At 37.6% G+C, this 17354-nt stretch overlaps 1 protein-coding gene across 1 annotated transcript in view; it reads left to right on the top strand.

The window, feature by feature from the left end:
- Positions 1-14953, top strand: part of ap3b1a (adaptor related protein complex 3 subunit beta 1a) — a 60458-nt gene extending 45505 nt beyond the window's left edge. The window contains 4 exon segments of the mRNA XM_056244066.1: positions 1767-1851; positions 4413-4510; positions 8456-8594; positions 14625-14953. Coding sequence (XP_056100041.1) covers positions 1767-1851; positions 4413-4510; positions 8456-8594; positions 14625-14781 — 479 coding nt within the window. The 3' untranslated portion in view covers positions 14782-14953.
- Positions 14954-17354: the final 2401 nt, after the last annotated feature.

Here is a 17354-nt window from a genome sequence, read left to right as displayed (position 1 = left end):
CCATCCATCCCTCTATCCCTCCATTCATCCATCCCTCTATCCTATTCCTCCAATCATCCATCCATCCCTCTATCCCTCCAATCATCCATCCATCCTTCCACCGTTGTTGTTTTTACATAGCGTATTCTTATTGTTGTGTACATTGATTATTATTATTGACATTTATTTATTTTTTAAATTAGTTGTTTTTTACTTTGGGCATTTATTTATTTACTCCAATCATCCATTCATCCATCCCTCCAATCATCCATCCATCCCTCTATCCCTCCAATCATCCATCCATCCCTCTATCCTATTCCTCTAATCATCCATCCATCCCTCCAATCATCCATTCATCCATCCCTCTATCCTATTCCTCCAATCATCCATCCATCCCTCTATCCTATTCCTCCAATCATCCATCCATCCCTCTATCCTATTCCTCCAATCATCCATCCATCCCTCTATCCTATTCCTCCAATCATCCATCCATCCCTCTATCCTATTCCTCCAATCATCCATCCATCCCTCTATCCTATTCCTCTAATCATCCATCCATCCATCCCTCCAATCATCCATCCATCCCTCTATCCCTCCAATCATCCATCCCATCCCACTATCCTATTCCTCTAATCATCCATCCATCCCTCTATCCCTCCATTCATCCATCCCTCTATCCTATTCCTCCAATCCTCCATCCATCCCTCTATCCCTCCAATCATCATCCATCCCTCCAATCATCCATCCATCCCTCTATCCCTCCATTCATCCATCCCTCTATCCTATTCCTCCAATCATCCATCCATCCCTCTATCCCTCCAATCATCCATCCATCCTTCCACCGTTGTTGTTTTTACATAGCGTATTCTTATTGTTGTGTACATTGATTATTATTATTGACATTTATTTATTTTTTAAATTAGTTGTTTTTTACTTTGGGCATTTATTTATTTACTTATTATAAATATATTTAAATGATATACTACATTTTATTAACATTGTGTATTTAAAAAAAAAAATACACAATACCCCCCCTGAGATTGTCACGTAAACTTTAAATCAGTTCAGCTAATCACAGACCATCTAAATTTGATAGAATTCAGGAAAGCCATCCAGTTGTATCTTATGTGTTTGGTAAATGTTAACAGATTTCTCCAGCACACACTCACATTCACATGTTCCCTTCTCCCTCCTTCAGCCCGTATTAATCCAGCTGATATGATTTCAGCCTGTGTATCGATTAGCAGACTCCTATCATCAGAACCAAACACACTCGCATTCCCGATGTTCTCACTCTGTTTCTTTCTCTCTCACAAAACAGTTCTTAGTCATTCACAGGACAGGTTTGGGTTTTATAACACAAATTGAATCATGCTTGTGTTGGTAAAGCATCACAAAAATGAATTTAATGGCTGTGAAAGGAGGAGAAGAGATGAAGCTTCTTTCTATACTGTGCTTCAATTTTAAATTAAACTCTATTCTGGGAAGAGGAGCCCTTCCTTCCTTCCTTCCTTCCTTCCTTCCTTCCTTCCTTCCTTCCTTCCTTCCTTCCTTCCTTCCTTCCTTCCTTCCTTCCTTCCTTCCTTCCTTCCTTCCTTCCTTCCTTCCTTCCTTCCTTCCTTCCTTCCTTCCTTCCTTCCTTCCTTCCTTCCTTCCTTCCTTCCTTCCTTCCTTCCTTCCTTCATAAACATTGCTTTGATTTTTAATCTTTCTCTGTAGAATTAGATTGATCTTATGGTTTTGATTCTTCGGACCGCATGCTGACAGCTGTTTCTCTCCCTCTTCAGAGCGTTTGGAGCCGCAGGCGTCAGCAACAGTGTCCATGGGTGTGGACTTCAATGACTCCACACAGGCTGCACACTTCCAGCTATGGTAAGAGTTCACTGCATACTGCATATATGCCTCATACTCTATACAGCAAATCATGTATATCGTTAAGAGGAACCAGAATCATTACATTTCTTACAGTTTCTATCTCTACCTTAAGTCAATATGCTTTAGTGGAACTAAAACCCTCAGATCAGGTCGCCCTGATACGCCTGAGAATGAGGCATGATGGTGTTTGCTTTCCTCAAAAAACAGCATTCAGCAAAAACATTAATAGACACTCACAATGCGTGCACAATATGATGGCGCTAGCATGTCATTATACAGATTAAATTACTGCTGTTCATTATCCTTACACAGGGCAAAATAAGACAAAATTAATTGTTCCCCTTTTCAATACGTTTTAAAAAAATAAATTATTACCGAATTGTGTGAATGGTAATAATATGCATTACATTTTTTTCATAATCTAATTTGGAGTGATTACACTTCCCCACAAAGCTTGTAATTGTTTTTTCTTTTTTCGATTACGCCGGAGGCTTTTGTGATCGATACAGTGAAATAGCCAGGCGTGAATAACATCACCATAAACAGCCGAGCCGGAGAGAGAGAGAGAGAGAGAGAGAGAGCGAGCAAGAGACCGGTAGATTATGTGTGCTAATGGAGCCAATGTGAGTTCAATGACATGGAGACGAGTGGGCACAGGTCAGGCCCGCACGCATGTCTATGGCCCTAGACAAAAGCCGAGCTCACAGACTCGGTTTAAGGAGGGATTCGGCCGCTCTCTATCACCGATACGTCAAGAGATTATGCCGTATTATAAAGAAATACCTGGATTTACTTTGCACGTTGATCCCTAGCCCGCTTATTTGGACTCTAAATCTTTTTCTAGCCTGTTTCCCCTCATCACCTGATCTCCGTGGTGACCCTGTTCTCCCACTCCTGGATTCACTCTTTATTGGCTTCCTATTTCCCAGCCTGCTGCTCTTCATGATGGGACTTTAATGTCAGATTTCAGTCTTTATCGGAGTACCTGACAGTCTTCTTTCCTACAATAGGCCACAGACAGTGAGGATGCTAATCAGTATGAATATTTGAAAATAGAAATGCCTTTCATTCTCCTCTCTCTCTCCCTCCTCCTTTCTATCCATCTTTCGGCTCTCTCCATCTGTGGATCAGTGATGATTGATCCAGTGGGATGGTAATAACAGTTCTGTTTCTCAGCTAATTGACTACTTACAAAGTAAATTGGCAAACCTGACAATCAATAAGTTTATTCTTTTACTCTTTTGGGATGAGAGGGGGGGGCCGAAAACAAAATAGATTGGGTTTTAGTCTTTCCTCATGGATGTAAAATGTTGTTACTTCTTTAAAAACTGTAAACAACTATTATAACTTACCTAAAATGTTTTATTGCTTTATCACATCAATTCCTTAGTTAAGATGAAATCAAAATGAACCCTATTTACTTTATTTGTACATATTGCTGGTAATTCTTTTCTCGTTACTGAGCTTAAGACGACATCAATTTGTCATAAATACCATAAATATAATTGTATAAGGTGTAATCCTCTATATTGTACCAAATACCATTATGTTGTACTACCATTGAAAATTCTGGGGTTGGTAAGATTTCTTTCAAAAACATTACAAAGTTTCTAATGCTCACCAAGACTGCATTTATTTGACAAAATATATATATTATAGGGCTGTCAAAATGAATGCGTTAACGCATGCAATTCATTTGTTCAATTTAATCCATTAAAAATATTTAACACAATTAACACAGCATCCGTTTTTTTCCTTCATCCTTTAGCTAGCGCTACATTAAATGATCACGCTATCATTCATTCAATTTCATTCGTGCTATTAAACCATGTAAGCGTGATAAGACTCAAAAAATAACTTCAGAGTTGTGAGGACATCGGATGTGTCTTGTGCGTCAGATCTTAAAGTGACAGCAGCCTAATAAACCTGCTGCTGTAATGTCTGTCATTAAGGATAATCAAAGAACAAAAGCTTTAATAAGTTTTAATAGATGAATCTATTTTTAATTTATGTAGTGACGATTGTGAATTGTTTGATAACTTTATTGAATTTCTGTATATATCCTAACTGTTAGATCAAATATTTAAAATAACTGTATGTTGTTTCTACATTAATTTGGCAATTAAATGTGAAATTATTAAAATATAAAAATATATTAAAACCGTCAATGTTAGGTGCGATTAAATGTGGAAAAAAAGAAAAATGTTCAATTAAGTAGTTAATTTTTAAATCGATTGACAGCACTAAATGTATATTACAGTTTAAAATAACTTTTCTCTTCTCTTTTCTCTGGAAAACAATCCTGCAATTTTTTTCAGGATTTTCTTTTCAATAGTTAGCATTTATTTGAAATATAATTTCTTTGTAACACTGTAAAAGTTTATACTGTCACTTTTGATCAATTTGATGCATCCTTGCGGAATATTCATTTCCAAAACTCTTTTACTGAGCACACACTTTTGAACAGTATTGTGTGTGTGTGTGTATATAGAAGGGAAACATGGGAAAAGTTGGACAGTTGTGTAGTGACCTGATGGTTCTGTTCTCCCCTCTTTCAGTACTAAAGAAGATGAATTCAGCGTGTCCATCCAGCCTGCGGTAGGAGAGCTGCTACTGCCCATCACAATGAGTGAAGCAGACTTCACCAAAGAGCAGGGTAATACAAACACCTCTTAGCACTTACAAAACACAGCACTGCTGCTGTAAAAACCTTCAAATAACACTTAAACACCTCAAAATACAGCACTGTCTCTTAAAAACATCTACGGACCACTCTCAAACACCTCAAGAACATACTACTCAGCGCTGGGTGATATTCAATATATAAACGCCATTTTAGGGTGATATTTCTTCAGCGTCTTCTATTTTTCTAGCATGAAGAATCATAATATTTCCACCAAACAGCCATTATACCCAACTAGAATTAAAGTTTCAAAATCAAAATCTAGATAGCGCTGTTTTTCACTCAGTTTAACGAAAAGAAGAATGTTATTGTTTTTATGCATTTAGTAATAAACATTGAGGGCCAGAGTTGTGAGCTATGATACAACCAAATGTTTGAATCAGTGTTTTGAACCAATTCACTTAACCGATCATTTGATTCATGGATTCCGTTGCATTGACCTTACAAACGACGATAAGAGACTATATTAAAACTAGGTCTGTCAAACGATTAATCACGATTAATCGCATCCAAAATAAAGTTTTTGTATACATAATATATGTGTGTGTACTGTGTATAATTATTTTGTATATAAATGTGTGCATTTAAGAAAAATGTTATTTATATATAAAATGTTTATATTTATATAAAATATACATTATATATAGGCTACATTCAGTCTATATATATATATTTCTTAAATAGACATGCATGTGTGGGTATTTATGGATTAAAAATAATTATACACAGTGCACACACATATATTATGTAAACACAAACTTTTATTTTGGATGTGATTAATCGTTTGACAGCCCTAATTAAAACATATTTTCTTAACATAGAAAACTTAATGGGCAAAAAAAAAAGTCATTGGAAAAGTCATGATGTTACTTTATTTAAATAATTGTGAATATATCATAAAAAATCAATATATTGCCCAGCCTAAACAGTATGTCTTAAAAAACCTCATATGCATGTGATCCGTTCCCATATTCACACACATATGCACTCCAGAGCTGCTTGGCCCAAACATGTTGGGAAAACCAGAGACCCTCACGCACCACTTTGAGTGTGTGCAGTGTTTAGTTGATGAACTGGCTGAGTGCTGGTGACAGGCGTGCGCCGCTGAAAAACTCAAATAAAGCAGCTCTTTACATATAAATCTGGTTATTTAAACACACACACAATCTCTCATGTAATACTGTCCCCGCTCTTCGAACTGTCCCTCTGAATATAACCGCTGATGCAGAAAGCTCAGACAGGCAAATCTGACACACATATACTTAACATGTACACCGCGAGCATCTCCGCTGAAGGCCAGAACAAGTTGTCCACGGAGATCTAGGCCTGACACGTGACCTGTTCTCCGCAGGAACCTGGAGAAACTATTTTGCGGTTAACTAATAGATGTGAATGCGTTTATGTATTTTCTTGAATCTGTTCTTTTAACTGTTTCTTGTCCTGAGCCAATTTGTAATGTTTTTTTTTTAAATTTTAAAATGCTGTTTCCTGCCTCTGCTTACAATGGCTGCCTCCAGAATCGCATACTCTGAGTATATACTTCTTTAGAAAAAGTAATTACTTTGTAACCGTTCTAGTATGAATGTGTGTACAGTAGTATGAATCGTACTACATCCATCATGTTGTCATTGTCAGTTTTGTTGCTGCCATTCACAACTCCTCTAAGCATAGTAAAGTGTCCATCAGAAGCACGCCTTTCCCTTACTGTTTTATAAATTCTGAAATACTTTTCTTTTTACATAGTGTTTTTTTCCTTCTATATAGTAGGGACGTATGGTGGTTTAGGATGCAGCGAGTGTCTCAACCGATCATGTAAATTTGGGGTGTTTTGTTTGTCTGACCAATGACAGACTAGCTACTGGGGAGACCTGTTTGAAAACAGTCATTACTTTTTGCTTTTTAAGTTATGTTAGTGGTGCAGAAATTAACTTTAAACTTCTCCTGATCAAATTTGTTCATCCTTCCTTAGGGCAACAAACCGTTCCAGCTAATAAAACCAAACACAGGCATGGGAAAACCAAATAAATGGAAGCCGAGAGGAGAAAAGCTTGGTTTAGCATGCATCTGGTTTGTTCGGATGCCTTTCGGGAACACACACACACACACACACACACCTGGCCCGTTCGAATACCTCTCTCCGCTTTACGGCCCAACATTAGGCCGACATAATGAAGCAGACGCTCTCCGAAAGAAGCGGCGGGTTTGATTTTTCATTTACGCTCAATGGATTCCTGCCTTGTCTTCTTAGAGAGCCGCCTATACCTTCACTCAGGACGACACGCGTGCGCGCACATTTTAATGAGAGAAGAGAGTGCTTCCCGCCTCACTATTTACAGACGAGGAACAGGAAGTAAGATGCTTTTTATAGCCAATCATTTATTCTTAATTGGTTGCTGTGGCAAAGGCTTTTAGCATAAGCCGCGCTATATTCATTTACTCCACATTTTCTCTACAATAGAGCCTAATGGACAGATTTAAGACTTTAAATGAGCACTCTCAAAAACCTTGCCCCCTGTACGAGCGAGTGCGCGTGTGTGTGTGTGTTTGCACGTATCACTGTGCTCTCTCACATTCACACCGTTTGAAAGCCACGCTGAAGTGGCTCGTAGTTTGTGCCTTTCAGAAAGAAAAGCACCCTGTCTGTCTGTGTTTTTTTAAGTGAAACACAACATTTTCATTTAGTCCAGTTTGGATGCATTAAGCTGTATTGTCCGCACACGTTTCCTTGGAGAAGCAACGGCGTGCTGCTTTATGTGCTTGTTAGCGCTCGACGAGGCTTATTCACGCCATCTCCGGGCTAATGTCCTGCAGGGTCGCCGTGTTTCTCCGCTCGTGTTAGTCTTAATCAAGTCTAGCGGTCCAACGCGGCCCACGAATATCGCATGCTCTTACCGAAGGCCGAGATTGTTTTAACCCCGCACCTTTCATTCTGTGCTGGTTATGTTAAATATGAAATAACGCACATGTATGCATGCTAGATGTTTCTTTCTATAAATCCCAAGTGTGAGTTTCCTAAAAGCTTTATGCTGAAGATTTTTCTGGAAGTGTTCCCTTTAGTTTAAGCTTGATTTAAGTTTTAAGATAGTCATTATAGAATTCAGTCATTTTTTACGTGTGATTTTTTTTTTTTAATACGTTTGTTCATCAAGGATGCATTAAATTGATCAAAAGTGACAGTAAATACATTTATAATGTTATAAAATATTTCTATTTCAACTAAATGCTGTTCTTTTGAACTTTCTCTTCATCAAAGAATCCTGAAGAAAAAAAACATGTTCCACAAAAATAAGTAACACAACTATAAAAATAAAAGCAGAAAATCGGCATATTAGAATGATTTCTGAAGGATCATGTGACACTGAAGACTGGAGTACTTTTATTAGGAATAATTTTGGTCAACGCTCTGTTGTTTTAATAGTGCTTTATAAATAAACTGAACTGAATTGAACTAGTAATAGCTGTAAATAAATAATATTTCACAATATTACTGCTTTACTATATTTTTGATTGGTGAGCATAAGGGACTTTTTTTCAATAACATAAAAAAATACTTCTAACCCTAAACCCTTGAGTGTGTGTGGAAAATCACAATTGCTGTTTTTCATGGAAGAAGGTCATACAGGTTTGGAGTAAACTGGAGAATTTCCTTTTTTTTTTTTGGTAAACTATTCCATTCAAGGCTTCATTTTTCATCTCTTAACTTCATAAACAAGCACCTGCTGTTATATTCAACAAATATATGCAGGAAAGTTACATATGGCTCTTGCAGTTTAGAGTCTAACTTGGGCTCCCAGAACAATTTACAGAACAAAATAATAAAAAGTATACGAATTGCTGACTTTTTCAACTGTTACCTGAATACTCTGTAGAGCCTAGATTACTCAAAGTCTAAAACTAATGATTTATTTGTGTGCTCAGGTAAACTGGTGGGCATGAACGAGTCATCGGCAACAATTACAACAACGCCAGAGAACATCTCCAGCCAATCAGTAAACAGAAATGTGGTGTCTGCCGCCAACCTAGGTGTGATTCCATCCAATCAAGAGAACATACACAGGTAAAGATAATGTCCTGTTTCTTAGAAACAATGCTTCATATCCATTTCCATTTTTAGTTTTACTGTAGTAGTTAATTTTAAAAAAAAAAAGTATTTTATACGAGTTTAATAGATTTCTCTGCTCTCCAGGACTTGAATTTGTGCGTTTATGTCTTATCTAGCTATACTTTCAGGACATTTCTGCAGAAGAAATGTCTTTAGAAGTTGCATAAAACTGACAAAACCTACTTTTGGGAATGTTATAAAAAGGAAAAGTGGTTTATGTGTCAGTTACACATCAGCCAGTTATGTTTTTTCTCTTAAAATGCAGTTTGCAATGTTTTTAAGGGTTATAGTTAGGCATAGGGATGCGTGTATTTCTCGAACATTTACAGAGATTCACAGTTTTCAGAGTTATTACCATAGGACGTCTTTCTGACTTTGTAAAGGACTGTAGCCGCCAAAACTTTCATGTATGCACAAACACACACACACACGCTGCCATCTTGCTGACACATGGACAAACTTATTTGTCTCTGTCTCTTATATGCACACAAACAAAGTGACGTTTGGTCTGTACTTTGGGTCGGTCTGATGTAGGGTAATTTAATTATAAAATATGAGCAAATATGAAAGCACCTTGAGAAGCATTAAAATCTTCCTCACAAGGACACACAGCACACAGGCTGAGTGGAAATCAATGCCTGCAGGTCTGTGGAAAAGGCCTATATTTCATTTAGAATACGCAATCGGGCAAATGAGAGCGTGTCATCAATCACACGGCTGTTTCTTAACAGACTTACTGAAAGAAAACTCCTTTATCCTTCCTCTACAAACCTTTAGACACTTTAACTAACAAACATATGAATGAGATGTTCTTTGTGAGTTTTCATTAAGAAAGTTTCAATTAACAAAGGCTCCGTTTTTTGTTCGGTTTTAAACATTGTTGTAATGCAGTTTAGATGTTAATTACATACTTGTTCATATACACTTTTACCAAGTAACGAGAAATATATGGTCTCTTTTTCCAACTCTGACACCTTTTTAGTAGTATACTTTTCTTGTAGATGTCATTATTAACATGTATGCACAAAGTTCTGTACTTTCTGTGGTTAATGGTGCCTGCTGGTGTGGTAGAGCTAATTGAGCCGGTTGTTCTGTGGATTGTGGGTGTTTGTGGGTTGCAGTTCTTCAGTTTGGCAGCAGGGGGCAGCACTGCTTCTGTCTAAAGCTGCAGTGGGAGAATGCAGGGGAATCTAGGAGAGCAGCTTCTATATGAGCTTGAAAAACAGAACTCTGTTCCTGTCCTTCTCTAGATTACAGAAAGAAAACATGCTGTCCTCTCTGCTACTAAACAGAGACCGAATGAATCGCAGCTATTCTCACTTTTGTTTTTTAGCAAGCCAAACCAAAGCGATAACAAGCAGCCATATCAGTGGGCTGCTTATAGATGAGGTGATTTTTTTGTGTGTGTGTGTTTAGTGATAAGAGGCGTTCACACTACACTTTTCGTTCCATTGACTTGAATCAAACGCATACGAATGCCGGAGACCAGAAACGCAAGCTCATGCGAAGTTTAGCTGTGTACCAAAATTCAAGTTTGGTGAACTCTGATCTGCGAATTCACATCACCAATAGAACATTGATACGCCACAGCGTGACCACTGAGCTGGATTAAAAGAACGCAAACTTTAAAGTGGAGTAGATTGGATGTTTTTACATTTGGGATTTATAATTATTATAAAAAAAACTAAAAAAAACTGTAACCAGGCATTTATATACAGATTAGCTTTTTTTTTTTTAACAAAGTGAAGCATATTCTGTGGATTGGGATTCGTCAAGGGTTTGTCTTTGGATCCTTTCAGTACGTTCTTCACTTCTGTCTTCCCCAAGTCATCACAATTAGCTTTAGTCTTGTGATGTCTGTCTCCTGGTCCTCTGCTCTCCTACAGCAGGACCAGAGTGTTTCATGTCCGTTTACGTCATATTTCAGGCATGCTCTTTAGTGTATGTGTACTTCTATCCTCTGTGTGTTAGTTAGCAGCTGTGTGAGTGGAATTTGTTTCAGAGAAGAGGAGAGAAGCTTGTCCTTCATTCTGGAGAGGGACAGCTGGTCATCTGGTCACTCACATTAACCTCTATTAGTACAGAGGACTCTTAAAACAGACACACACGCTCACACACAAACATACTTGGCACGGACATTTGGCAATTGACGACTAAAACCCTCTCTGCAGACTTGAGGACATAGAGGAACAAGATACCAGAATAAGGCTTTACCATATGGCGCATCCGGTGCAAAACATTTGCTTTCAGCCTTTAAGAACATGACTAGTATTTTGTTTAAGGAAATGTTTTCTGGCCTTTGCAGAAGCATGAATAGGAGATTTGAGCTAGTGAAAGTGGTCAACCGTTATGGGTCAGTGATGGCCAGTACCAATCTTATAGAACTAGCTTTTGAATCTCAAGAAAACATGTCAAAATAAAGAAAATAAATAATTTTTTGCAATATAAAGAATATTAAGCCCATTTAAAGAGCCCTTTAAAAAATAATTATTATTATTATTGACATGTTCAGGATAATTAAGGGTAATTATACATTTTCCCCTGAAAATATTTAGAAAACTGTTATGCATAATAATTTTTTTAAACATTTTAAATATGTTTTAATACATTCAATAGTTTTGTAATATATAATTGTGTGTGTGTCTATATATATATAGTTTTTTTATACTTTAATGTGTCAATTTTATTGTATAATTATATATTTTATATAACTTTTTTTTGCATAATAGTTCAATCAATTATTGTTTATTTAAATAAATATTTTACTTTTTTTAATACAGGCAATGCAGCATGTACTACCATGATATTTAAGTACTGTAAATATGTCACTATTTTGCAGTAAAGAGTATGAAAATGTATTTATTTATTTTTCATTATGGGAAGCATGATTGGCTAAATGTGCTTGTAATTAATATAATTTCACAATTAAAAAAAAAAAAACTATTTTCCAATAAGTAAAATATAGTGTTATTTGTTTTATTTATTTTTTATTTGGGGTAAATAATATAAATAAACATGATGTTTGAATGTTCATGACAGATTTTGTGTCGCTTACCCATTTACGTCAACACCTTTGTGAATCTGCGAGGCAGACCCTTTATCAGTAAAATATGATTTAATAAATTGGCTGAGCAATGTTTCTTTCACTGTTTAGGTTCATCTGTGAAAGTGAATGATAACTGTTCCGAGTGAACAGGAATCTTACCAGTCTAGTCTTTAAGGTTGAATAAAGAGACGACAGTCATTTAGTCTCTCTCTCTGATTAGGAGCAAGTGTTAAAGTCTGTGTGTGTGTGTGTGTGTGTGTGTGTGTGTGGATCGATAGCGGTCCGGCTGGCCAGTGCTGGGCTTCTGCTTTGCTTTTCTTCCCACAGCCTCAATTAATCCAGTTCAGAGGCCCAGTGGAGATAGACCAGAATACCAATGACCCATTTAGTGCCTGAACCACACCGTATACAACACACACACACACACTGAGTAGAGCTGCTGTGGGTGTGTGAATGTTTATTTTACGTGAGAATGAAAGACAGATAGACAAGGGAGAGTTAAACAGAATAGCTGTCCAGTATCAGGACCATGCAGAGCTGTAATTGTACTGTGCACACTCTGTGTGTGTCTATATTTGTGTAAGTTTAAATGCCACTGAAATCATGTAAATCAAGTGGCTTTGGGTTATCACTCTCACAGACACACAATGTACCTCTGGGCCATGTTAAGTTCATGTGTAAATAAGATTTTTATAAACTGACTCCATTAGTTGTGCCGCAGGGACTGAGAGATCAAAGTGTCATCAGCACACTGACATCACAGAGATACAAAATACTAGACCTGTCTGTCTGAAAATCTGTCTGTATCTATCTATCTGTCTGTCTAATGCTCTATCTATCGTTCGTTCATTCGGTCTGTCTGTCTATATCTGTCAGGTATTGTGTGTGTGTGTGTCTGCGTCCTGATTGTCAGATGTTTGTTAGCAGTTTGCTTGCGTCTCATGCTGTCATGACTAAATGGTGGCCATTGTGTGTGAGTGTGAGACAGAGTTTGGGAGTCAAAGAGGGGCCTCATGGTGGGACAGGGGGCATGTGTGCTTCTCAGTGCTAAAAGGGGTCCCCGTGTGTGGGTGTGTGCTAAACGGTCCATTGTTGTATAATAGGGTGTGTAAATGGGAGGCAGATGGCAGTGTATCAGGCACGTGGGTCCTCCTTAGTGAGAGAGAGAAGGATAGACAGACACGGAGGAGGTACAAGGGCGTAGAGGTCGGACAGGGTCGTGTCTCCACTGTCAGTACGTTCACTAGTGTTTCCAGTCTGTGACGTTACCACGGTTACTGGACACCAAGAATTCTCCAACTGCGCTATGGAACGGTTCATTAGTACAGTTCACCACTGTTACTACTATAGCTCACTACAGCATACACTACCATTTATAGGACAGTGACAACACATCCATTCACATTTTAGCATTTGTATTTTTTATTTTGCATTTTAAAATCGATAGCGGCTTTCCCTGGATGTTTGGTCAAAAAGCGTTCCAGTAGTGCAAAAATACACTTGTTCAAACTGCTGTATCACTGCACATCACACTGAATTATTCCACGGTCTTTCCATTATACCTGATTTGCATTAAGCAATCTTCTACTACATATCAGTGACTTTATCTACTGGCAGAAGGATGCCAAGTAAAGCATACTTACTCAATTAGCAATATTTATGTATACTTCGCTCCAAGTGTGAAACGACAGAGCTAAATGAATCCCCAACAAAAATCATCCAACATAATTGGATCGTTTGGTACTGGTGTGAATGGCCTTTAATACTGCAGCATGTATATCACACATTGGAGCTTTTATTGAAATCACTTTTTTTATGCTTTACTCCATCACTACTGAAGTCGTCTTGTCCTCTGCACTCTGTTTAGTGCACACCCCCACTTTTTGCTCGCTGTCTGTGAGAGGCTACCAGGTTCGAGTCTGTGATTGACAGGAGTGTGTCCCTTGGCCCCTAATAGCTTCTTAATCAGACCAAATAATAGACTGCCATGCCTGTTCACCACCCACACACACACACACACACACACACGCACGCACGCACGGACACACACACACACACACACACACCCATCCATCCATCCATCCTCTCCCATGCTCACATATGGGTATGGTACAAATTTATGTGCTTTATGAAATGCATTTTTTAACTTACGTTAGTCATTGCTATTAACGGTTGGATACCTGATATCCGTTTTGGAAAACATTTTACTTTGTTGTATATATTATATTATATTATATTATATTATTTGACATATAGAACAGTATTTACCTTATATATATATATATATATATATATATATATATATATATATATATATATATATATATATATACGTGTGTGTGTATACTGTATGTGTATATATAGTGTACAAGACACACACACACACACACACATATATATATATATATATATATATATATATATAATATGTGTGCATCTAGTCATGTATTACTACAATTGTTGTTCGGCTATTATCATTACCACCTTCTTTTAAGATCATTTGTCATTAAATCCTTGACAAACATTGCATATATGCATATATGCATATATATATATATATATATATATATATATATATATATATATATATATATATATATATATATATATATATATATATATATATATATATATATATATATATTGTGGCTGGCATCTTCCATTTATTTCTCCTAATTTATTTGATAAAAATCTCATTCACAGTTTTTTTCATGTTTCAGTAATGTCATATTCATTGATTAAGTCTACAGAAGAGTAATTTCAGATACAGAGAAAGTTATTACATGTAGTGAAAAGTTTACTTTTTGGAATAATATAAATTTTATGAATTGTGCATGATAACATAAGGGTATTTGTTAAAGTAAATTGTGTCTATTCTGTTTTAATGATGAAAATCCAATGTTCTTTTATTTCCTTCATTTTTGTGTGTGTGTTTCCAGGTTTGCTGGTAAGACGGTGAGTTCTGGTTCTCTGGTCCTGGTGTCAGTCGCCCTGAAGGATCCTGATGCTCTGATCACCGTTAACACCGAGAAAACCGTGATCGCCTCTATGCTTCTGAGACAGTTTAAAACGGCCCTGACGATCATCACCCCCTAGAAGTGCTCACAGTCACCCTTTCACACTCGCAAGCTCAGTGCCATAATTCAAATAGAGCTCACTTTGGGTTATAATGACACTTGGGATGGTTTGTATTGTCTTGAAGATATCCTGTCAGGTTTTTGAGTGTGTAAAGCACAAAACAGAAAGACTTTATATCGGTCCACATTCTCTATGCTTGCATTTAGTCTCTGCTTTCATCAAGAGTGCATCAATGTTCTCTGCTAATATGTATTCGGAAATTATTTTCGAGCTCAATACTGACTATTTGGACTTTTATTTTTTTATTGGGAAGATTTAATTTCGACAAATTCCCAGATAACATGATGTCAGCAGTTTGTACCTTTTTTTTTCTGTCTGCGCTTAGTGTGATCAAAACATGCAAAATGTTCAGACATGTGAAGTGCCTTCCTTTTAAATGATTATTCCAGGAGCCCGATAGGCTTTCAGACCAGTTACAGTACATTTACTCATAATTACAGTGATTAAAACATATATGGAAACTAAGAAGTTCTTGCTCGTTTGGTTAATTTGTGTGATGTTATTGTCATATGATCACAAGACATGATGTCTGGTTTAAAGGAAGTTGCTAAAGCTGATCTAGTCTTTCTTAACTGTATATTTGTTTATTGCTTCTGATGTGTTCCTGGCACCTTTCTCTCTAAAATACATTTCTTAAGAAAGGAACGCTTCTGACCACCGCTTGGCTTTATGAGACTAATGAGATGATGTCAGAAAGAACTGTCACTTCCTCTGATTGGATGAGCCAATCAGGAGTTTTATGTACTGTAATGTTACAGGTTCTGTTCTCTTCAGCGTTTAGCATACAGGTAACAGGTATGTATTGTAGTTTTCTATAGTGAGAAAGAATTTGTGTGATGAGAGAGTGAAGATACTTCTCAAATACCGTGTAAGGATTTAGTTTGTTGTATCGATTGCAGGCCGTCCCGGACACAACAAAAATACAACATTCGAGGAGTTTGCAAGCAGGATCTGTCTCTGCCAATGGGAACTATGCTTTTTTTTTTACAAGATAACAAACATGTTGTAGGTGAGGAAGTTAAGAAGAATAAAAGGTAAGAGATGTCTAAAAAAGTGGCAAAGTTGAATTGCCGTGTGAAAAGGAGCTCTGTAATTTGCTGAGTAATGCTAAAGATGTTATGATGACTCCAGGAAATATTTGGACACTTATGCCACACACTACTTCAGTGTCACGTGATCCTTCAGAAATCATTCTAATATGCTCATTTGCTGTGTTTGCAATGTTGAAAACAGTTGTGCTGCTTTTTGTGGAAACCGTGATACACTACCATTCAAAAGTTTGGTGTGAGCCAAAGTGTAATGCTTGCACATGAATCATAACGTTAATGTCATAAAACACTTGTTCCCATAAACACATACTTCCTGACTCTAGAGGCCTTTTTCAGCCCTGTCGATGCGTGTGTGAGCATGTATATCGAGAGATTTTCAGTACATTTGCCCATTAACTGAGATAATTTGTAGTTTATGGCCAGTATGAGGCTTTTTTTTCCTCCGTCAAGCAACAAGCCACATCTTTATTGAGCATTATGGCACTTGTTGTCTATCACTGCAGTAACACACAGCCCAGATATGATGTGCAGCTGACGGTTTTATGTGCCTCTGAGAGATGGAACGGACGCGTGCGAGAGAGAATTCGGCAGCATCTCCTTCCATCACTGGAGGCTGTTAAGATGTCAGTGTGCCGTTAAGATGCACTCCGAAAACGCCCTGAGAAAAACACTCATCATGCGCACACCTTGCGTGCTTAGCTGGTTTATCTCTGCCTGGCTTTTATCTCGGTGTAATAATGCTGATAGCATAATCATTATAAATCATACTGTCGATATAATAAATGGAGAAATCTCTAAACTATGAGGCAATATTTAACCAATAAGGTATGAAATGCAGTGTTACTGTAAAAATAATGATTGTTGAAATACACTCACCGGCCACTTTATTAGGTACCCCATGCTAGTAACGGGTTGGACCCCCTTTTGCCTTCAGAACTGCCTCAATTCTTCGTGGCATAGATTCAACAAGGTGCTGGAAGCATTCCTCAGGGAGTTTGGTCCATATTGACATGATGGCATCACACAGTTGCCGCAGATTTGTCGGCTGCACATCCATGATGCGAATCTCCCGTTCCACCACATCCCAAAGATGCTCTATTGGGTTGAGATCTGGTGACTGTGGAGGCCATTTTAGTACAGTGAACTCATTGTCATGTTCAAGAAACCAATTTGAAATGATTAGAGCTTTGTGACATGGTGGAAGTAGCCATCAGAGGATGGGTACATGGTGGCCATAAAGGGATGGACATGGTCAGAAACAATGCTCAGGTAGGCCGTGGCATTTAAACGATGCCCAATTGGCACTAAGGGGCCTAAAGTGTGCCAGGAAAACATCCCCCACACCATTACACCACCACCACCAGCCTGCACAGTGGTAACAAGGCATGATGGTTCCATGTTCTCATTCTGTTTACGCCAAATTCTGACTCTAACATCTGAATGTCTCAACAGAAATCGAGACTCATCAGACCAGGCAACATT

This window comes from Rhinichthys klamathensis, unplaced genomic scaffold (genome assembly GCF_029890125.1).
Source record: "Rhinichthys klamathensis goyatoka isolate OS25496 unplaced genomic scaffold, OSU_Roscu_1.1 h1tg000903l_1, whole genome shotgun sequence".
NCBI lineage: Eukaryota > Metazoa > Chordata > Actinopteri > Cypriniformes > Leuciscidae > Rhinichthys > Rhinichthys klamathensis.
Note: the sequence above shows the minus strand (reverse complement) of the source record. Positions and strands in the feature narration are given on the sequence as shown.